This window comes from Glandiceps talaboti, chromosome 20 (assembly GCF_964340395.1).
Source record: "Glandiceps talaboti chromosome 20, keGlaTala1.1, whole genome shotgun sequence".
NCBI lineage: Eukaryota > Metazoa > Hemichordata > Enteropneusta > Spengelidae > Glandiceps > Glandiceps talaboti.
The window spans coordinates 18,222,276-18,246,775 of NC_135568.1; the positions used below are offsets into that span (position 1 = coordinate 18,222,276).

Below are 24,500 nucleotides of genomic sequence, written 5' to 3' on the forward strand. Positions count from 1 at the left end.
AGGATGTAATCAGGAGAAACTTCACTAAAAAAATTTCAAACACAAAACACGCATGTACGTACGTACACACACACACACACACACACACACACACAAACACAAACACAAACACAAACACAAACACAAACACAAACACAAACACAAACACAAACAGCAAAAATCAATTGGGGGTATGCATAGATATGAAACGATATATCTATTACATCCAATTTGAAAATACACCAACTCCATGCATACCCAATACATTTATCATTATAACCAACTAAGAGTCCATCAACCATAATATAAGACGAACAATGCAAATGTACAATCAATTACGCACGCTATGCTTTAGAATCACCTATTTTGTTAACTAATTATTTGTCCCTCTGTAGTGTCCACACTAGATGTTAACTGGATGATCTAAATTTACTCATTAACTAGTTGAATGTATTGAACCAACTGGAGGTGTGAACAGGTTAGCTTCAATATATAAATCCAGGTGTATTCATTTATTTATTTTTATTTATTTATTAAGCCTTCACAAGCAGAGAAACCAACAATGAAAACAAGAAAACACAATACATTACAATCATACAATATAAAATAATGTCAAAATGGCATCAACATTATATTTATCAGTTATGTACATCTGTCTACTGTTAGTGATAATTTACCTAATGATAAAGATAGGACAAGTGATTTGTTCAAAATAGGTTTGTTTTCTTTATATCCTAGCTATAGGAGGAAGAATAAAATGTGTGTACTAATAAGTATAATTTCTGAATAAAAAGTTCAAAATGTCACATGAAATTTAACATCAAATATAAACACTGGGTTGTGGCTGGATAAGCTTTGCTTTAATATAAATCATAAAAAAATGAACGGTTTTACAGAAAACATTATAAATTACCCCAGAATTTATCCTGAGGCATCAAAAAATCTGTACACTAAACCACGATATTAAAAGTTTTGCAGTTTTATAAATTGTGATTAAAAATAGGAAATGGACGGTTAAAAGTAATAATAAAATATTAATTTCAACGGGTATTGCTGAACTTGTCTATTAACATTATAAAATGTACAAATAATTATCAATTTATTATCTTAAATAAAACACTATAATAGTTGTCAATACTTTCTGTCAACACATCAGTAACATTAAAGACCCACTTTGATAAAGGAATAAACATTATTTAAGTAATAACACATGCCAGCTAGGGCAATATCACCATTTAGTGCCTGCCCAAGGGTTGACACTCTTTACCAAAATTTTGATGAAGCCCGAGCCGAAGATACGTACAACTCAAACGCCTGGACGGGGCACGTCGATTTATTCTTTGTTGCGTAGATTACGCCACCAGAAACGCCATCGTCGTCGGTTTGATGGCTCTTGGTCACTTCGCTGCCTATCTGAACAATGTATTTGTTATCGCTGTCATCTCGCTTCACTTCAAAGTGACAAGCTTGTAGGCTTCGTTGGCCCTCCCTTCCACGGCGACAAAAATAAAGCATGATGTTAAACCAAACTTGGTGAAGAAGGACGGACGCACACCTTGTAGAGCTTGAAAAATATGACAACAGCCTTTCTAAATCGCCCAGTAGTACCGGTGGCTTATGTGCTACATTTCCCTTCCCTTCGTCTTTCAGCTTCTTGCACATAGCGGCGAACATTTTCCTGCTACGTACGAAATCTTCTCCGTTGACTATGTCATAATTTCTTCGCATTGGTGGCTGGTTGTAGTGACGCTGGATTCCATAACGCAGGGACAGTAGGGATTTTTTGCTGTAAAGCTCACCTTTCTGTGTACGGACTTCTGCGTAAAATGTAGTCAAGGCCTCGTCTAATGTTGCGGTGGTGAAAGTTTCCATTGCGCGTTCTCCATATCCAAATTTGGAACCGATATAATCTTTAAAAACAGAGACGGAATGATTGGTAGCAATTTTTGTGTTCTTACTGTCCAATTCTATAAAATGTCATCGAGTTCTGTACCGGAAAGGTTTGCGTGTCTTACTGCGGCAGTCGCCATGTCTCAATAGTCCCGGGCATTAGTCTCTACACGAGCGGGCAATATCACCTTGTGGGCAATAGCCCAGTTAAAATCGGTCACGTGATACAAGTCTGACCAATCACAGCCTTCGGAAGAACTCCGAGGTGTAATAAATGTGAAATATAGTTGTCAAACAAAGCTATAGAAAAAATGGTCCAGAACAAAAGAATAATCCTATGTAATCCTCATGGCTCCACTGATAAGATAACTTATGAGAACCTGGGATTGAAATCCTTTAACAATGGACACACAGACAAATTGACTTTTAATAAAAGTCTTAAAAAATAAAGCATATAAGTAAGGTACGCTTTAGAGATGTCAACATTATGAACACAATTGACGCAATGCTTTTACATTTTATGTATAAGTCACTCTTCCTTATTACTATTATTAATAAAAAATGAAAAATAATAAACTAGAAGTTTTCAGAATAGTGGGAGTAGAGTGTCTGGTCTTGGGAGTTCAGGTTGTTACATGCTTGTTGAACACTTGCTGTTAATGATGGGGGGCCGCAGCTGAAAACACCAATCTTGTCAACCTATATATAACACACAGATGAGAACATATTTTATAAGCACACTCTAGTCACATTAATAGTTGATTTTCTGGTTGAAAGCTATATTGCATGAGGATTTCACTGGTAAATCCAGGGTACGGTCATGTGACAACCATTCCCTTAGTAGGACATGTAACACAACCCATCCCTACCCCCATCCGCACACCCTCCTTACATACGCATGCATACTTCATGGCATTATTTGGGGAGACACGCAATGCGACAACATGTCTATGGATTGACGAATATTCAAATACTACTAATTTTCAATAAATGCAATCATCATGTAACTGATGCGTAGCAAACTGCTTTACTTCTACTGTTTTGATTGGCTAGCAAACTAATCTATGTTTTATTGTAACAGTGCATTAAATAATTGGAAGGCTGTCTGTGTGTAGGGTAGGAAATTAAAGTGTCCTACACTCTGGAGTTATGGTTTTAATAGTGGTGTAGGAAATTAAAGTGTCCTACACTCTGGACTTATGGTTTTAATAGTGGTATAGGAAATTAAAGTGTCCTACACTCTGGACTTATGGTTTTAATAGTGGTGTAGGAAAATAAAGTGTTAAAGTGTCCTTCTGTGGAGTTATGGTTTTAATAGTGGTGTAGGAAATTAAAGTGTTAAAGTGTCCTACACTCTGGAGGTATGGTTTTAATAGTGGTGTAGGAAATTAAAGTGTCCTACATTCTGGAGTTATGGTTTTAATAGTGGTGTAGGAAATCAAAGTATTAAAGTGTCCTACACTCTGGAGTTATGGTTTTAATAGTGGTGTGGGAAATTAAAGTGTCCTACACTCTGGAGTTATGGTTTTAATAGTGGTGTAGGAAATTAAAGTGTCCTACACTCTGGAGGTATGGTTTTAATAGTGGTGTAGGAAATTAAAGTGTCCTACACTCTGGAGTTATGGTTTTAATAGTGGTGTAGGAAATTAAAGTAACAACTATTGTGACATACTTACATTAATTATCACAGACATTGAATAGAAATGTTGAAAATATCATCATACCTACAGCTGTGCAGATACAGTAACATATCAACTGAGAAATCTGTTGTCCAAGATTGTTAATATGCATGTACAGTGAGTATACAACCACACAACTTACATAGACAACTATTGTCCTTAACCACCATATTGATCACTTATATTCACTATACAACCAATATATTATACCATAGACAAGTCTGTGGTTATACAAGAACCCTGTGTACAATTAGTGTTCGTACCTCATCATCCTGATCCTGCATGGAGTCTAGAATAGACTTGAAATCAGGCCGACCAAAATGTGTGACAGCTCTGAGACCAGTAAAGAGTGACTGGTTTGCCATGGTCTGGAAATGACGCTCACAAATGTACTGCAAATGAAGAGAGAATTAGTAGAAATGAATCAAACATGGTGCAAATATGTGGTCATCTAATCATTCCGATTCAGGATTCTGTTATTTTCTTACCATTGACCCATTGGATCTTAGGGTATAATGGGGTGTGTTTAACTGAGTTGAAAGTTGACTAAATCTAACTAGTTTTTTTTCAACTGAGTTAAGCTGGACTGGCATCAGTATATTTGTTTCATACATGAATAAATGATGTAATTTTAAAAACAACAATATATAGATAAATAATTGCATTTGTTTCATTAAATAGCAGAAGTTTAGTCACATGTGTTTGATTCAGTGTATAATCGAGTACATTGCTGGATCAAGATCTCGAAGCACTAACTTAGTCTTAGTTGGGAACAAAGCCGTCATACATATGGACCCAGACCACTGATATGGACTCCGACCACTGATATGGACTCAGACCATGCACTGATATGGACTCAGACCACTGATATGGACTCAGACCACTGATATGGACTCAGACCATGCACTGATATGGACCCAGACCATTGATATGGACTCAGACCACTGATATGGACTCAAACCACTGATATGGACTCCGACCACTGATATGGACTCCGACCACTGATATGGACTCAGACCACTGATATGGACCCAGACCACTGATATGGACTCAGACCACTGATATGGACTCAGACCACTGATATGGACTCAGACCACTGATATGGACTCAGACCATGCACTGATATGGACCCAGACCATTGATATGGACTCAGACCACTGATATGGACTCAGACCACTGATATGGACCCAGACCACTGATATGGACTCAGACCACTGATATGGACTCAGACCACTGATATGGACTCAGACCACTGATATGGACGAGGTAGGTAGGACTCGTTTTACTCTCTGTAAAGAGTTATTTCTCAAATCTAGTACAAGGATACAATTGTTTATATTAGGGAGCCTTCAGTATTTACAAGGGGGAGGGCCGGAGGAAATCACACATGGTCTGTTAAGGAAAACATGACCCTCCCCTCATTCTCCATTTGTAAAAAGTGACCCTCCCCTTTGTCCCATTTTGTAAAACATACCCCCCCCCATGACAATTGCATATACTGAATGTTAATCAATATTCCCATTATATGTATAATTACAAATTAAATGATTTTGAATCTGTATTAGAAAGCAATATTTCTACATATATAGTGACAAACAGTAAAAAAGAAAGCAATATTTGTACAGTCATATAAAGTGACAAACAGTAAAAAAAAACTGGTTAGTGACATTTCTCTTATAATCATACACAATCTAGTTAGTATATAATACGTGCTTTCCATGTTGTGCATACTCTGTCTGATCTGGTCACTTGTAAAAGTTCCCTGATATCATTGTCATCATCTGCATCACCTTCACCTTCACCTTCAGTATTGGCATTATCAGTGTCACTCTAATCTGACTTACTGTTACTACTTGAGTCAGTACATGTATCACTCAGCATGTCCGTGTTCTCTATGACATTCAAAACTAATTCATCATCATCATCATCATCATCATCATCATCATCATCATCATCACTGCTACCATCACCATCGTATTCTAACAACAACATTCACGGACAGTGTGAGCGATAAGGTGCACGTGATATGGTACACTCAACAAACTGCATCATTTTATTAAACAATTCTCTTACAATATATATATTTTTTCGTCTGTAAGGAAGAGATGTATTAGTGGGTGAAAGTCTGTGTGTGTATATGTGTGTGTGTCTGTCTGTGTGTCTGTCTGTGTGTGTGTCTGTCTGTGTCGTTTTCTCCAAAATGGCTGGCTCAATTCAAGCGAAATTTGGCACTTACTGTTCCATTGAGTAATGGCAAGAACTGATTAAGTTTTGAAAAAATCCCATGAATATTAGTTTGCAATTTGTTCGACTGTTACAATCCGTACCGTGAAGTGAGTAAACTTTCTGATGCATAATAACAATGTTATGCAGGTTTCAATTTCATATTTTTTTTGCCAGGAAACGGGTGTACATATCCTGGGTATGTAGGGGATCACAAAAGCCGAGTGCAGTCGAGGATGTCAAGCTTTCCTGGTATTTCAACAATGTTTTTGACAACTAACTTTCACTGGGACTTGAACAAATCACAGATGTAGAGCTAAATTACTTGCATGAATCATGAAATTGCAAGATTACCCTTACAGAAGGCATTCGGTTTAAATCTGGTTATTTTTGTATTTTGGCATGTAAAGTAGTCGTAAAAATAAATGTTTGAGTGCTCATCTCACTTTTACATATTAAAACACACAAAACAAATTGAGAATAATTGAATCTCCAATTTGGTCACAAAACTACGGATTGTAAAATGTGACCCTCCCTCAAATATTGTAATGCAAAATATGACCCTCCCCGAACAACAGGTTTGTAAAATGTGACCCTCCCCCAAATATTGTATTGCAAAATATGACCCTCCCCAAGAACAGGTTTTGTAAAATGTGACCCCCCCCCCCCAGTCCTCCAGCCCCCCCCCCCCCCTTGTTTATACTGAAGGCTCCATGAACATACCAGAGTAGCAGTGCCAAACAGCTCTGATAGGTAACATTGATGTATTCATTTCTTTAGCTAGATGCTTACCGACATGTATTCAGTTCTTTAGCTAGATGCTTACCGACATGTATTCAGTTCTTTAGCTAGATGCTTACCGACATGTATTCAGTTCTTTAGCTAGATAACCAACACGTATTAAAGCATCATCTCTGAAATAAAAAAACATTAATTACAAATTCATGACACTAAGATTAAAACATGTACTTACCAACATTGTAGTTCTGAGGTCAAATTTCTGATAGAACTGTGTGATGAAGATATGAACATCCACAATATGTTGGTCGTCATTTAGTTCTACGTCACGTAATATATCCATCATCCATTCAAACTGATGTTGTGTACGGGTTACCCATAGAAAGTATACCTGTTGGACATCAAGAAGGAAATCATTTGTTTATTAGTATTTATAACCACGGAATGGGGAGCAATTCATTACAGACTGTTAGGGGTCAGTGAACGTTGTTTCGGAGTTAAATATCGATTTTCTCAAACGGACCCCTCCCCATTCGAGCTCCGATGACAAAAGAACGCCCCCCCCCCACGCACACACACACTTCAAGTGGTGTTTTCCAAATAACCCCACTTCAAGTGTTTTTTTTTAATATCAAAATTACATCTCCCCTCCCCTACATACAGTTTAAAATACTTAGCAGACTTCGAGACGGTCTTAATTGCTTTCAAAGCACTTCATTATAAACATAGTGTCATCATGAGAAAAAAAAGTCATCATGAGAGAAAAGAAAGATTACCCTTTTTCATACCTTATACCTACTCTCCCAAATAAAACACACTCATAGTTATGCATACATACCTTCTTACAGCGAAACTGTGAACTTGTCTTTGATTGGTGAACTACATCTTTCAAGATCGAAGCAAAAGGTGTTACACCAATGCCAGCACCAATCAAAACACACATTTCATGTCGGGTCCAGTCTTGATGTCCCTCGCCAAATGGACCATTCAAATACAGCTATTGTTAGCAAAGAAGAAACACGTTTATGTAAATTCCTGTAGCTTGAAGAATAAATATGAAACGCAGTTGTTACATTTTCTTTGTCTCTAAATTGTTACTTTATGAATAGAAGATTACATTGCCAGAAAAAAACTATATTTTATGTACATTGACTAGTTTTTCTAAACAATTTATTCGTTTATTTAATCTGATAATATTCATACTTTCAGATCTATAAACCAAGGATACGTACGTACCAACCTACTTACTTACCTACCTACCTACTTACCTTCATTCATACATACATACATACATACATACATACATACTTGTACTCCGGCTGGGCGTTAAATTTCGACTGACAGTTACAAATGACGGCTATTGACCAATCAGGGAAAAACGTGAAGACCGGTGTATCAGCAGAGTAGCAAATTTATCAAATGTTGGTTGCGGGAGTGCATTTGCTGTGTATGAGATCCAATTAATGGCATCCAGGGAAGAGTGATTAGACGCAGACAATCATAACAAAAACATGACCCCTGACTGTGACTGAACAGATAAGACTTCCGTTCACAAGTTGAACACTATTTTCGTAATAATAAACATTACCTCAGAGTGTATTTAGAAGGTGAATAAAATACACATACTACAACTTGTACTTGCAAGGTAGACGGTATAATGGCAGGGAGAAAGCGACGGTTTGCTGTTATGCAATTTGAGGACATAGATCAGAAACTGAAGACAAGTGTACTGAAAAATACACAGAAATACACAGAAAAAAATACTAGCTCATCATGCAACTTGCAAGTTTGGAATAGTTGGGCCGAGGAGAGGGATGAAGACGGAATGGACAAAAAAGTCACAATAATTGTGGACGATATTGCACTGTAGTTTGAATGGTGTATTTTACTACAACTTGCGAGAGGTAGACGGTACTACTATTGCTTCGTAATACACGACATTTCAAAAGTTTGAATGGTGTATTTCATTTGCATGTAATTAATATGCTGTTTCTTTACGCTAGACACAGATAAACAATTTCGCTGAAAGTTGTATTTTTGATGTGAGTAGCCATGTTTTGTTTTATCAGTGGCGATTAAATTTCATATCACTAGTTGCATACACATGATGGATGTGATTGTATTGAGTAGTTTGTAATATGAATGTCCTACATAATAATATCAAGCAAATACATAGTGGTATGAAATACACTGTACATTGGGATGTAATTGCTATTTTTGTCGTGCAACATAGCGATATAGTAACGTGTGTGACATTGAATGTTGACACAGGCGTGTATCCAGTTTGTTGACACGTGTCAGCTTCGATTGGAAGTCACGTTGGCGTCAGGGTGTCTCGTCGAAAATCAAAACATAAACATTGGGTGTATGAATTTTGTCCTGGAAAGAATATGACACCATTGAGTTATTAGCCGTGGTACAAGATAAATGCCATCCTGGCAATACACGCCTCCTACGTCGGCGTGTATTTACCCGGACGGCATTTATTACTTGTATACATACATACATACATACATACATACATACATACATACATACATACATACATACATACATACTTTGAAACTTTATAAACATACTAAGACAATTATGTTCATGGCGCATCACTTGGATTAACACTTGATTCTGTTGAATGATAACACTATTTACTTTGCCAACACATTTACAATTCTCTTAGTTGTAACTAAACACGAATACATAAATATAGGGTGGAGGTGTTTGTTTTACCTTGAAAATGAGTGAACATATTCTAATGGTCAAAGGGAGAATAGACTGGACTGTTCCTTTTTGCATGAACTGTAGGATTTGATATGCTTGTGGAAGTCAAGGTGAAGTCTTTTGTACTTCTCTTACTGGGTAGATATTGCTGTAATATAGACTTGTACATCTATGTTTAACGGATACTGTAAATATCATCGCAAATGAAGGTCATTTGCATACCTTTGGATATTGTCCATCGACAACACTGTCTGGATTATACTTGTGTTCCATATTCATAGTCCAGGGTCCAAGTGCCCGGATGTGTACACTCAATCTATCTTCATGGGGAGCTGAAGTCAATGTAAATGGATGGTATTCATTCTCTCCTAATGCTGCAGATGATAATTGGATCCATTGTCCAGATTTGTATGTAAAATCAATTGGTCTCTTCCATTCCAGATATACAACACCTAAGAGAAAAAAAATCGTTAAATTTGAAAAAAAAAATTACTATTCGATATTTCTGTTTGTTGTTTGTAATTAATTATCTCAAAGAAAATAGTAACTTCAAGCTGTCATTATTTGTTGTAATCAGGACGAAAATTAAAATCATAGCAAATCAAAAATCCGTATAATATGTTGGTGATTAGGATTTAACATAGGGCAAAATGATTCATGTCTATTTGTATACATTTGTATCAAGTGCACTCTGCTTTGAAGCCGGTCATTTAAGTGACAAGTTGAGGAGTCAGTGATTTGGATTTGAAACTGTGTTTCTCAAACTATAATGCCCCTCCCCAACCCTTTGATGACCAATGCCAAAATTACCCCACCCCATTTCATTCATCATGTTGTCATGTTATACGTTATACATAGTCTTATTATAATGCTGTTACTATTCATACCATTTGGATGTCTTAGAAGTTTGTTTCTTTTCTCTTGGAATCAATGAAACGTGTATTTCATTTCCTAGGATACCTCAGTACATGCAGTTGATATAACTTTCTATCAAAATTGTTCTCCATATGTTTTGGCAAGTGTTTGCAGAAAGCGAAATGAACCATATCCTAATAATACTACAAATAGTACATATTCATATTTGTATTATTATACAGTATGAAATGTAACAAAACTATAAAGAAGCAACAACTCTGTGTGTAGTATAGTCAACCACTTTACACATGATTTTCAACGTTTTATTTCTACTGTCATGGCCTACATATCATAATCCTTCACATTTTCATCCAGAAAAAGTTTTTATTTTGATGTCAAATTAACTGAAGTATAAAAATTGGACAGTTCATTCAGGCACCAGTTAAAACGTCACATTGTTGCCGATATATAATGTGTGACTGTAGAAAATAATCATTATTAGACGTGAGATGTAGTCGGACACACATTGGTGAGAAATAGTGGTCACAGGCCTTCCTTTATGTAAATACATATATATGAGGGTGTGGGAAGGGGTACAAAATGTGGATAAACATTGGGAAGTAGTCATGTCATGGTAGCAACATCAACAATACAATGACCTTTTTGTCGTACTTGAGTTAAATGTTAACTTTAGAGATGTTTTCCAAAATGATTCAATATACTTCATGTTGTTGGTCTCCCCCCCCCCCATAATTGAAACATGACCAGCCCTTTATACACGTCGGTTCATGTTTTAGATCGGAAGATTTTTCATTGTGGATTTTATAAACAATGAGACGAAAGCGCACACCGTAATTTAGTAGAGGATTTGAATATATATGATTCGTGTTACTTTTGTCAGTCATACTGTCTGTGAGATCTCTGATGATTAAAACCAGTCTCACCTGACGGTAGTAGTTCCACTTTTGTCACTAATACCTCTTCCTTTTTACGACTGATACTGACCAGCTTGTCCAGTGTGAAGAGGATGGCAGGTCCGATTAGAAAGTAGTGAAAGATAGGTTCTATTATCAATCTTCCACTTCCGTGTAGAATCACCAATATATACATAGGTAGATATAACTTGTGAGTTATCCAGAATGCATTGTAGACATAACGTCTTGCTAACGGCATAGCAAATACTATGATGACTGCCATAATTAGCACCAACAAGACTCCTGTAATCCCTGTTATTATTGGAATCATAGGTGAACACTAGATTAATTGAGTTTCTTGGAGAATGTTGCCTTACTACTGTCAAAACAGAGCTTTAAACTCTCTAAGTTAGACACAAAGTAAAACGGTTACCATTACGTTTGTTCTTCGACGTGATATGTTACACAAGTGGGGATAACGATTCCTATGCTGTACCACAGACAAGTAAGAGTGAGAACTTGTCTGCGGTTGTGGTTGTACGCATATAATCACGTGCACCCTGTATTAATCAAGATAATGGAAGCACTGGAAGTCCACAAGAATGTACATAGTAATATCATAATGATAGAAGTCATCAGAAATGACACCTTAAGGCCAAAAAAAAAATATCTGGTTCTGGTCAGGGTAAACTTTCTAAAGTGGTGCAACGACGGCAATTTTTTTTCCTAATTTTTTTTTTTTTTGCAAATTAGTAAATACAATTTTTTTTGACACTTTACATACTCTGTTCTATCATATTCATCTGTTGAAAATCTTCATTTTTCTTCGAAGCAATTTAGGCTTTGTATTTAAGCAGTCTTGGCATGTAGGGTAGATTTCAGCTGCTTGTTCTCCTGATATCAGGAATATATAAGGAACGGGAAAGCAAAAATTATCAGAAAAAAAAGGATCGACGCGAGGGTATTCAGGGCACGCGCGCGCGCTGACCAGAACCAGATATATATATATATATATATTGGCCTAATATGAATACAAAATAAACCAACCTTCATTCAATAGCTTATATCAACATGTCACAACAATTGTTTTAGTTCGCGTAGTAAATAATTGAAAACTCGGTTTCCACTGTATTCGCGGTAATTTAGTCATGTGATCAGAATTGCATTATAGAAAGAGTATTCCACAATAGACATTGCAGATAAATCTATTATTTCCACTAACCTGTTGTAGTTGCAAATAACCAATACTGGAACTTTGGAAGCTCATGGGTTCTGCAACAAAAACACGTGGGTAACGTATCATTATACATATGTTTATCTCAGTCTGTATTACTATCATGACATAGTATAATATAGTTTAAAACTACGTTGTCTATATTGTGGACAAGGGGTGAGAGAGGGGGTAACTCTATGTGCAATGATAAGGGGAACTCCTCACAGTCTATATTGAGGACAAGGGGTGAGAGAGGGGGTTAACTACATGTGCAATGATAAGGGGAACTCCTAATAGTTCTCCACATCAAAATTACTTAACCAAACTAAAATATAGACTCTATTTCAACTGTATTACAACAATAATTTCAGTATCGTAACCTTAAATACTTATACTAAATATAATTTCGTTTTGAGGGCGATTTACTCTCATCTATGTATAAACGTTTTATTTGTTGCTCAATTTGACGTTGGATTTCGTTTATTTGAAATATACCTTTTCTCATACCACAACACAAGATCTACCACTCACGTTTCATGCGAGTCGAAATAGACACACCCCCCCTACTTCTGCCTTCACTTTCGACATATGGTGTTATGTACAGTATATCAAGCACACTTACTAATTGACGTCAATAACGAAAGAAGCTGTCATATACATACTGTTATAACTTAATTAGGGATACAAGGAAATCTACGGTGCGGTGTGTACTGACGGTACTGACATGGATGGAGACCGTATTGTTTAAATTTAGGAACTGATAGGATAGCAACTATTATGACATTACTACTACATCACTACTACATCAGATCTATCATCTGACTGACAAAACTGGTATACTATTGTCTCAATGATAAAACATACATGTTTATTGCCTGACTAACCTGTGAAAGTAATCTCGAAAGAGACACGTAAGATCATCAGCTGGCTGCGTTGAAATATGATAGAAGTTAAACCCGTGACCAATCAAATGGACAACTGCAAGTATAGGATCAAATCACATGTATCGTTACATTTCGTGTGCAAATTGTCAGGGTATAAAATATAGGCGTCAGACTCTGAGTCAGATTGATTATGTTATTTCGTTTATTTTACACAATATAGACATTAGCATATTTTCTAAATATGTACTATTGATATCTCAGGGCCCCATTGCAAAGTAGTCTCAGTTGATGATAGTAATTGTAAATATCATTTCTTACTATCATTAAAAGTTGAACCTGTCAGTGAATAGTGTAAAATGATAGATACACAAAGTGAGAGTAATGTGATGTATGTATGTATGTATGTATGTATGTATGTATGTATGTATGTATGTATGTGTATGTATGTATGTATGTGTATGTATGTATGTGTGTGTGTGTATGTATGTATGTATGTATGTATGTATGTATGTATGTATGTATGTATATGTGTGTGTGTTGTTGTTGTTGTTGTTGTTGTTGTTGTTGTTGTTGTTGTTGTTGTGGTGGTGGTGGTGGTGGTGGTGGGGGTGGCAGGTGGTGCTACATTCTGATGCAGGATATATTACACAGGTATATGACAGTGAATCCGGGCATACACTTATATTATGTCGCCACTCCAAGCATCATTTAAATGTGCAACTGCAATTCCGACGTCTTTGCTAACCTCAAAAGCACTTATAATGTATATTTAGTGAAAGTCAGAACTTACGTGTAAATAATACAAGTGTACCAGCAAGGATTTTATGAAATGCAACTGCAGAGTCAAATGGGATGAATTTATTGAGGAAAGTACTTCTAAGGTGAGTGTTTATATTTCTACACATTGTGACTAATAATGCTGCCATTGTAAACATAATGACACTTGCAGCTCCACGTGTGACTGTAACACCATAACCAGCAATACGACGTATCCCACTGTGTTCTCTTTCGACGGAGAAATCTGAGAAAAAATTTAAATTGTAATATATGAGAAATACACACATGCAATTACAGACCATTGCCAAGATCCTGCATGAATTTTGAACGAATATCATAATTGATAATTCCAAATTAAATTCTATCTTTGATTATCATGGACTATTTTTTCAGTTCAAAACACTTATTGAAAATGTCAGAAGTTACAGAATAATTCGGACTCCTTTTGGTAACAAAACACATTTTTAAATAAGTATTTGATAAACTTTTGTCTTTATTTGGAGAAGATTTCATCATGTATTGATACATTAGAGAAACAGTACTCGATTGATTAGATGACGAACCTTCATATCATTTTCATAAGACAAAGATGATATTATGTAATAGACTGTACTGTGATAGTATACGCATGCGTATTAGAAGTGTCAGAGAAATTAGAAAAAAATGTAGTGTTACATATTGACCTGGCAATAGTATTTAATGAGATGTCAACATAGGCAGTGGGGGTAAAGATAGTCTTGCTGCTAGACGTTCGGGCTTTCTTTCGATACCGAAGCGAACGAAGTTCATGTTCCATCCTCGATAGCAATGTTCGGTCCTGTGTCGTATTGTATCGGAAGAACATAATCATATCCGAGGTCTAGCAGATAGACTAGGGTAAAGATAGAAGTCTGACTAAACGATGGTGGACTATCATAGGCTATATACCATACCTCAGCCAAGTTTTTGTCTTTGAACAGAAAATATGGGTAACATACCTTAGTTGTTCTACGTCACTGGTTTTGTAGTACTCGAAATATGAGCTAAAGCATTTTAAATAGAAATTATTTTTCCTAGCTTTTTTCTCATAACTTAGGATCAAGGAGGTATAATTTATTCAGCAATATTTTCCCCATTCAGCCGAAAAATGCTCGCTGCCAAAGAGTTTTGTCACTACTCATCTCGCGACTCACAAGGCCACCTAAGTAACCTGTAATTTCCTTGGCAGAGCGAAGAAAACTGTAGGGGAATAATATCACAGTATACTTACAGTATGCTCTCTCAAGGAATATACCAGCAATAACACATACATATATAACGAGGTAGAATATCTGTAGACGATTGTTCTCCATGAATCGCAGAAATGATTTCCACTGTTTACTGCCTTTGGTTTCATTGGGTTGTGATGGCTTTGTTGGCAGTCTGCCTTTACTTGTTAAAGGCCTTGTTTGTCGTTTGATACCACCAAAGTCACTGTCTGGAGTATTATTGCTAATTCAACAATTAAATGACAAAGAGTGTTTGTGTACTTTATGTATTCACTATCAGAATCCAGTAGTATCACTGTTAGTGTTTTGTTTTCATTAAATTAATTCTTAGCTTAGATCACTAAACATGGAAACTAAACATTAGTTGACTTTACGTTCTTGATTTCAAGATACTATAGTATTACTCAAATATAAGGTGAGTTCAATTGAACAGACTAAAATATCTTATTAATGCTCAGACTAAAATATCTTATTAATGCTCACACTAAAACATCTTATTAATGCTCAGACTAAAATATCTTATTAATGCTCAGACTACAATATCTTATTAATTCTCACACTAAAATATCTTATTAATGCTCAGACTAAAATATCTTATTAATGCTCAGATTAAAATATCTTATTAATTCTCAGACTAAAATATCTTATTAATGCTCAGACTAAAATATCTTATTAATTCTCAGACTTCATGGTGCATATTAAATCAACTGTGGTGTGTATATCTGTAAATATCTTCTGCGAAATCAGAGTAAAATGTTGACTAATCAGCATCGAAATGTGTTCAGAATTAACTAGAGTTAAAAGGAACTAGATCGTCCTCCTTTGCTAAATGAATAATAACTTGTATATAAACAAATACTCCCTTGGGAGAAAGGGGGTTAAACTTTCTGATACAATTTCTTTGAATATAATAACATGATATGATGTGGTTAGACCTACCTAATACTTGTCGGTGGTCTAAATGGTGTACTAGTACCACTACGTTCTTTCCACCCTAGGTGTATCTGAGCTGCAGTTGTGCATGTAGCTCCTAAAACAAAATTATAGGTTTTTTTTGTGTTTTTTTAAAGGGTAAAGAGTTTCTAAAGTTGCAACGTTTCCTACGAGTGCCATCTTTTTTAAAGAAAAAAATATATTAATAAGCATATTCTGTACATCTACATTTACATCATATTAGTATATTTTTAATATTATCACTTGCCTTTTAAAGGTAAAACAACATTCTCAAAATTATCTTTGTAATCTCCAAGCAACGTCAGGAAGTTGTCAAAGGCCAGTTCATTCTCATCTGCTAGGTTAGCTTTCTTGTACATCATATTAACCATAGTTTCAAGGTTGCTGTCAGTGATATCGGCCTGGCCAAGTGACAAGGAGTTCCTTGAAGAAAGGATGGTGTTTAATTAAGTGCTTTATTATTAGATCCGCAGCTAAAGACTTTCAAACATGTTCTAATCCCATGTTCTATTATTCACGATTGCATTCTATTGTCAATGTTATAGCATGATAAGGTCATTCTGACCTAGTTTGAATGTGAATACGGGTGTATATGTAAAATATTAAGTGGTGAGGATGCAGTTGTGTAATTGATATCATCAAGTCAAACTAATAACTACAAAAGGAACCCTAGTAGGAACAGGATAATTCGGCGATCACTCACCTCGGTGAATTCCCTTTACTAATAGCGCCGAATTATCAAACACATGGCTCTTTTCACACTACAAAAACTTACTTGATCATTTTCATGAATTCTTCTTTTGTTAGTTTGCCAGTTCCATCCAAGTCATACAGATCAAACAACATTTTACATTTATCTTCAGCTGACCCTACAAGCCAAAATTAGTAGAGAATAATTGAAGTCAGACAATACAATACTTAGAGTATCATGGCCAACATACGTACTTTACTAATCGATACAAATGATTATTTTACATATGGTGATAATTTGCACTATATATGTTGACGTGTAAACAGTTTTTATGTACTTTCGGTGTATTCATCAGATCTGAGGTAGCACATTCATAAAATCATTAAATGTGTACTTTTAGTTGCAATTGACTACATTTTGCGAAGTATGTCATTTTCCATCCTACATTCTCTCATTTCGAAATTTATGCAAATGGAATTTTACTACACAGCTAGCATTGATGGTTAAAATGCTTCTCTGAACAAATGTGACCATTTATTTACCTGTGTATGACACTATTACGAGTTCAAAGAATTCCTTAAACGAGATGTAACCGTTGCCATCTGTATCAACAGATTTAAATATACGCTGAACAAAGTCGTCTTCAGGTGTCATTGAAAATGCTTCAGCAAATTCACGGACTGTAAGTTCACATTCCAAGACCTCTTTCATCTTGGGATCATTCTCAAAGTTTTTAGTGATATCTTTCTTGGAAATCTAACGTTTAGGTTACAAAAAGAAAGACTTAGACAATGTACAGTTAGCTTCATATCCTGACTCTAAGTGCCTATTACCTTTAGATAAATAGTTATGAATATTAAGTATGCATATAATAAATATGTATGAAACAACTGTGTGAGGTCACTAGAGGAAAAATAGAGTATCAATTTGGCGTTTCTTAGCAATCGTGCAAACTTTGACATGTGAAATCGCGAAATGACTCTCCAGAACCCATCGTTTATGGAGTTACATATCTTTCCTGGAGTGATATTCACCGTAATGTCAATATTTTCAATTTAAAGAAATTCTTCATCTAAATAAGAAGAACTTAAAGATTGCTAATATTCAGTGGGAATAACTAACTTGCAAATAAAAGCTGAATGTATATGATTCACCTTTGAAGACAACACTTTAAAGAACTTCTCAAGTTTCTTCTGTCTTTCCTGGTGGGTGTATGCATTGTTCTTGAGGTACCTTTGAGACTGGGTCATTTCCTGGTAAGCAATCCCGACAGTTTGTAACACAGTCTTCAAACGACCCAGGAATGTTGTCCTTTCGTTAATGTTCTCGAATAGAAGAATCTAAATCAAATTTACATAACAGTTTAATAATGAAAGGTAGGAGAACAGTTTAATTCAATTTGAATTTATGAAAGCTATGTAAATTAATTGATAACATGTATAATATATAGTAATAAAGTACATATAAGCAATACAATCCTTGAGAGAGTCTGTATTTTTCAATAACATTCTTGCATATTTTACTGTGAATGGGATGTTTTCAAGTGATTTTACCGAATCAAGTGTTCATATTGGTTTTGAACATAGTTCCTGTACTATATTTTATTTCTTGAGATATACAACAAGTGGAATACACAGTGGATTATATCAATATAATGATTACAAGGCATTCACCAAGTCACACTCTCTTGGACAACTTAGTACCAAATACCCACCAAGTCACACTCTTTTGGACAAATTGGTACCAAATACTAACCATGTCACACTCTTTTGGACAACTTAGTACCAAATACTCACCAAGTCACACTCTTTTGGACAATTTAGTACCAAATACCCACCAAGTCACACTTTTACACAACTTGGTGCCAAATACTCACCAAGTCACACTCTTTTGGACAACTTAGTACCAAATACTAACCAAGTCACACTCTTGTGGACAAATTAGTACCAAATACCCACCAAGTCACACTCTTTTGGACAACTTAGTACCAAATACCCACCAAGTCACACTCTTTTGGACAACTTAGTACCAAATACTAACCAAATCACACTCACTCTTTTGGACAAATTAGTACCAAATACCCACCAAGTCACACTCTTTTGGACAATTTAGTACCAAATACTAACCAAGTCACACTTTTACACAACTTGGTGCCAAATACTAACCAAGTCACACTCTTTTGGACATCTTAGTAACAAATACTAACCAAGTCACACTCTTTTGGACAAATTAGTACCAAATACTAACCAAGTCACACTCTCTTGGACAACTTAATACCAAATACCCACCAAGTCACACTGTTTTGGACAAATTAGTACCAAATACTAACCAAATCACACACTTTTACACAACTTAGTACCAAATAACCACCAAGTCACACTCTTTTGGACAAATTAGTACCAAATACTCACCAAGTCACACTCTCTTGGACAACTTAATACCAAATACCCACCAAGTCACACTCTCTTGGACAACTTAATACCAAATACTAACCAAGTCACACTCTCTTGGACAATTTAGTACCAAATACTAACCAAGTCACACTTTTACACAACTTGGTGCCAAATACTCACCAAGTCACACTCTTTTGCACAAATTGGTACCAAATACTAACCATGTCACACTCTTTTGGACAACTTAGTACCAAATACTCACCAAGTCACACTCTTTTGGACAATTTAGTACCAAATACCCACCAAGCCACACTTTTACACAACTTGGTGCCAAATACTCACCAAGTCACACTCTTTTGGACAACTTAGTACCAAATACTAACCAAGTCACACTCTTTTGGACAAATTAGTACCAAATACCCACCAAGTCACACTCTTTTGGACAACTTAGTACCAAATACCCACCAAGTCACACTCTTTTGGACAACTTAGTACCAAATACTAACCAAATCACACTCTTTTGGACAAATTAGTACCAAATACCCACCAAGTCACACTCTTTTGGACAATTTAGTACCAAATACTAACCAAGTCACACTTTTACACAACTTGGTGCCAAATACTAACCAAGTCACACTCTTTTGGACATCTTAGTAACAAATACTAACCAAGTCACACTCTTTTGGACAAATTAGTACCAAATACTAACCAAGTCACACTCTCTTGGACAACTTAATACCAAATACCCACCAAGTCACACTGTTTTGGACAAATTAGTACCAAATACTAACCAAATCACACACTTTTACACAACTTAGTACCAAATAACCACCAAGTCACACTCTTTTGGACAAATTAGTACCAAATACTCACCAAGTCACACTCTCTTGGACAACTTAATACCAAATACCCACCAAGTCACACTCTTTTGGACAAATTAGTACCAAATACTAACCAAGTCACACTCTTTTGGACAATTTAGTACCAAATACTAACCAAGTCACACTTTTACACAACTTGGTGCCAAATACTCACCAAGTCACACTCTTTTGGACAACTTAGTAACAAATACTAACCAAATCACACACTTTTACACAACTTAGTACCAAATACCCACCGAGTCACACTCTTTTGGACAAATTAGTACCAAATACTCACCAAGTCACACTCTCTTGGACAACTTAATGCCAAATACCCACCAAGTCACACTCTTTTGGACAAATTAGTACCAAATACTCACCAAGTCACACTCCCTTGGACAACTTAGTACCAAATACCCACCAAGTCACACTCTTTTGGACAAATTAGTACCAAATACTAACCAAGTCACTCTCTTTTGGACAAATTAGTACCAAATACCCACCAAGTCACACTCTTTTGGACAACTTAGTACCAAATATTAACCAAGTCACATTCTTTTGGACAACTTGGTGCCAAATACTCACCTAGTCACACTCGTTTTGGACACATTATATTAGTACCAAATACTCACCAAGTCACACTCTTTTGGACAACTTAGTATCAACATCCGTTCACCTTTATCAGTAGACACCTTTAAGGTTACTTCTGCAATGTTGTTAAAATTAAAGGACCTGATGTTACAACCCCTGCCAGTCTTGACTTGGAGGACATTGTCTGTTCCAAATTTCAGTTGTACATCTCTACTGGAGTCTTTTCCTCTCCATTCAGTGGCTGTGTACATATAATGAATAGGTAAATGTTCAATTATTGAGAGTATTACGATACCTATGATGTGAACTCTTTGTCATAACATTTAACATTTTAAAGTTGAACACTCTACCTACCACCATATAAGTTAAGCATTTCAGAGTTCGAAGCAGTTTTGAAAATCTACACATACAGAGACACCCGTAGTTAAATAATGCTACAGCCACCATAACAAATAGTGCCAATGGCATTGTAGCAGAGCTGTTTTTGGCTCTTGCTATGGACGTGGTCTTGTTGCTCGGTATATTTGCATACATTTTCGGAATTTATCTCACTCACAGCATTCGGAGTACACATGTTCAAGACCATGATTTAATCCTGTTACTCTACTACGTCATCAATAAGATCAACCACTGATTAACATATCATATTCACTTTGTTAAATTATTGGTATGTTCAAAGTTTCCAGTGAATATATTGTAGTTGAGAGGTCCAAATATTATAATCCAGTTACAACTAGTACAGTTTTAACATGGTGAAAGATTCGACACTGAGCTTTCGCTTAAGATTTAGACCTGGCATTGTACACTATCAATGTATAATATTGACCACTAATTAACAGATACAATGTCTTTTATAAGTAACTGACAAATATTTAGTGAATATATCTTTGGTTAGTGGATGTCCTATTTGCACCCAGTGCAGGAGTAACATTCTTTATACAGTCAGCTGTTTTGCAAACCAATACTTCATAATCGTTGTGTCCCGCTTGACGAGAAAAAAACACGTGGTGATATACACATGTGAGAATCATTGAAAGCTCGTTAGTATTATATAGTCATCATTCAAATAAAAATGGCCTTATCTAGTTATATGGTGTTGAGGTTTATAAACAAATATATTTGCAAATATTCAACCTTTTGCCATTTTGACATCTTCAAGTGACACAAAGATAGGAGAGCTGCTAGGAGTGATTTTTCCTTTCATCTTCTTCATCATTTTAATTTTCTTGTACTTCATGACTGGTATGAACCAAAAGAAGACGATGATGACAAGTCCTAAAAAAAGGGAAGATATAGTAAAAGACTTGAAACATTTCTCTAACCAATGTCAGCAACGTCTTGAGATATTATAGTTCAGATGCACATTTACAAGAGTAAATGTTCAGGTTTCTATGTAGCTCTAACATCTCACTTACTGTGGTTAACAAATTACGTCCCCACTGGATCTAGACATGCAACAAAGGAACCATTTCCTCTATATATGTATCACTTATCCTGACTTTCCCTTTCATATAATTACCTATTAAATATGCTCCAATAGCGGTATAAGACATTATGAACCATGATTCACTTCCATCAAAATAATCAAACGTTCCTAAATCAGTGCAAGGCTCCATATCTGTCTGGTTCAATTGCTTCGGCTGTGGACATGGGTCACCTGAAATACAAACAATACTCGTTGTAGTTTATAAATTACTATACTTCTGTGTCTGCTTGATATTGTACAAACACCTTGGATTATTGCACACATGTCAGTGTATCACTAAAGAAGAGTTTACAGTTTGTAATTGAATTTCTTCTAAATTTACTTTTTGGAGCTGGAGTTTGAGTGAGATTTTATATCCGTAGGTTCTGTTCTTGGATTGATCTGAAGTATTGACAGTAGGCATTGCTGAATGGTGGTCCATACAAGGTGTATGAACATGTGTTTTGCCTTGTGGATTTAACAAAGTGAATGTACATAGAATGAGAAGAAGCTATCACCTTGCAGACAGTTGATGACAGGATCGTATAAAAAATCAAGACATATGTATGTATGTATGTATGTATGTATGTATGCGTGTGTGTGTGTGTATGTATGTATGTATGTATGTATGTATGTATGTATGTATGTATATATATATATGTGTGTGTGTGTGTGTGTGTGTGTGTGTGTGTGTGTGTGTGTGTGTGACTTTACACTGAGTTCTTGTTACACTTTAAATAATGAAAACAGTAGTTATTGTCATGCAAAATAGTGTTCTTATCCAGGAATGGTATGAATATTACACTCAGCCAGCTGTTGAGTACCGTTGGTTACTGGTTGCTATGTTACTGTCAGCTATTCCTGATTTGTGATAGGTGATTCTGCATTCTTGTGTATAGTGTATCTCCGGTTTCTCCTACATAGACTTTTTTCGAAATGTGAGCAATGTATTGCATACAATGTACACTAGGTTTGCTTATTTGAAGTTGATATGGTGTATTATTTTGTAATGCTGTGAATTTGGCCCTTGAAATGTGTCTGTCTTCTCCATGTAGGGGCAGATGGCGCAACGTTTGCTCTCACATGGTCTTGATCCTGTTGCTTCTTAACAACATCACAGAGCATTCACCAATGTGTATATTAATATATGTTTGTATGCATACATCTATGTATATATGTATGTGTAGATGTATGTATGTATGTATGTATGTATGTATGTATGTGCTATTTATTTGTCCATGTTTGAAACAATGAGTGTGATTAAGCACTTTGTTTATACTCAAATATTAGCTATCACAACGGGTTGATACATCTTCCTCAGTGCAAATTTTCTGAAAATTCCTCTTCTTTTAACTTACCACTATACCAATGGAATACATCTTTTTGCATATCATCAGGTCCAATATTGGTGACGTTTAAAATGATGTCATACAAACTGATATTCCATATTTCATTTCTTTCATCTTCTGTAAATAATCTATTTGTAAAAAGACATATATATCAATAACTATAAACAATTTTTAAATCAAATATTCTATTTGCCACATGCTAGCTCTACCTGTACAAATGTCCTATTTAAAATACATGTAACGCAAATGTTTGTAACTGTATGAATGTTTTGACAAGACGTTTGTGTTAACGTTGATACTAGTCAACATAAGTATACTACTGGGGATCATAATTATTAACTGTTTCAACAGAAAATATGTGTTAGCCTCATAATATTCCACACTATAACCATATATACTTACCTATTACGATCATTTTCAAACCAGAATCGATCCCCATCTCTGATTTTAAGAAATTGATTCTTGAGTATGGCGTTAAACAATGGTCCTGGTCCTTGGGGTGTTGTTTCCAATAAACCACCAGTCCATATATCAACTTTGCTAATATTACCTTCATGTACATCGGATAAATCATCAAATAGCTGTGGATATAATGAAATACTAGTAGTCTAAGAGTACGATTACTATCATGTTTTAGATAAAAATGAGTCAATACAGTGTAGTGTTAGTCTTGTATATTTCCTGACCCCATGACGCTTTCCTAACATAGAGAGCTAGGCACAATTTTCCATACATTTTAATTGAGTTTTGTTGAGGTCATCCTATTCCCATTAGTCTTATTATTGTAAGTACCTCAGATTATCGAGAATTAATAACACCCATAATTTTACAATACAATATGTACGACATCACATACTTGTACACAACAATTGATGACGTCATACCTGTGGGTCAAGGTCATACAAGAATGGATTCACATCCTTCCAATCTGCAATAGGGGGTAATCCATAATGAATTCTAGCTGTATTGTAGTTGGGTAATCCATGGTCTCGTCCTCTCTGAATATTAATAGCCATCAAGTCCCTTCGGGAAAATTCAAGAGGACCGAACACTTTACCTGGAATCGTATGAAAAGTAATA

General features: G+C 35.6%; 1 protein-coding gene across 1 annotated transcript in view; it reads right to left on the minus strand.

Moving 5' to 3' along the window:
• Window positions 1-2,445: 2,445 nt before the first annotated feature.
• LOC144450636 (dual oxidase 1-like) overlaps window positions 2,446-24,500 on the minus strand; it is a 29,479-nt gene continuing 7,424 nt past the window's right edge. The window contains exons 11-31 of the mRNA XM_078141281.1: window positions 24,305-24,477; window positions 23,823-24,001; window positions 23,430-23,548; window positions 22,126-22,263; window positions 21,741-21,881; window positions 20,648-20,847; window positions 17,917-18,102; window positions 17,305-17,518; window positions 16,847-16,940; window positions 16,319-16,494; window positions 16,057-16,147; window positions 15,120-15,340; window positions 13,884-14,114; window positions 13,094-13,187; window positions 12,219-12,268; window positions 11,027-11,308; window positions 9,450-9,679; window positions 7,348-7,506; window positions 6,745-6,900; window positions 3,812-3,940; window positions 2,446-2,568 (exon numbers count right to left, since the gene is read on the minus strand). Of these exons, the coding sequence (XP_077997407.1) occupies window positions 2,446-2,568; window positions 3,812-3,940; window positions 6,745-6,900; window positions 7,348-7,506; window positions 9,450-9,679; window positions 11,027-11,308; window positions 12,219-12,268; window positions 13,094-13,187; window positions 13,884-14,114; window positions 15,120-15,340; window positions 16,057-16,147; window positions 16,319-16,494; window positions 16,847-16,940; window positions 17,305-17,518; window positions 17,917-18,102; window positions 20,648-20,847; window positions 21,741-21,881; window positions 22,126-22,263; window positions 23,430-23,548; window positions 23,823-24,001; window positions 24,305-24,477 (3,386 nt within the window). The remainder of the gene's footprint in view (window positions 2,569-3,811; window positions 3,941-6,744; window positions 6,901-7,347; window positions 7,507-9,449; window positions 9,680-11,026; window positions 11,309-12,218; window positions 12,269-13,093; window positions 13,188-13,883; window positions 14,115-15,119; window positions 15,341-16,056; window positions 16,148-16,318; window positions 16,495-16,846; window positions 16,941-17,304; window positions 17,519-17,916; window positions 18,103-20,647; window positions 20,848-21,740; window positions 21,882-22,125; window positions 22,264-23,429; window positions 23,549-23,822; window positions 24,002-24,304; window positions 24,478-24,500) is intronic.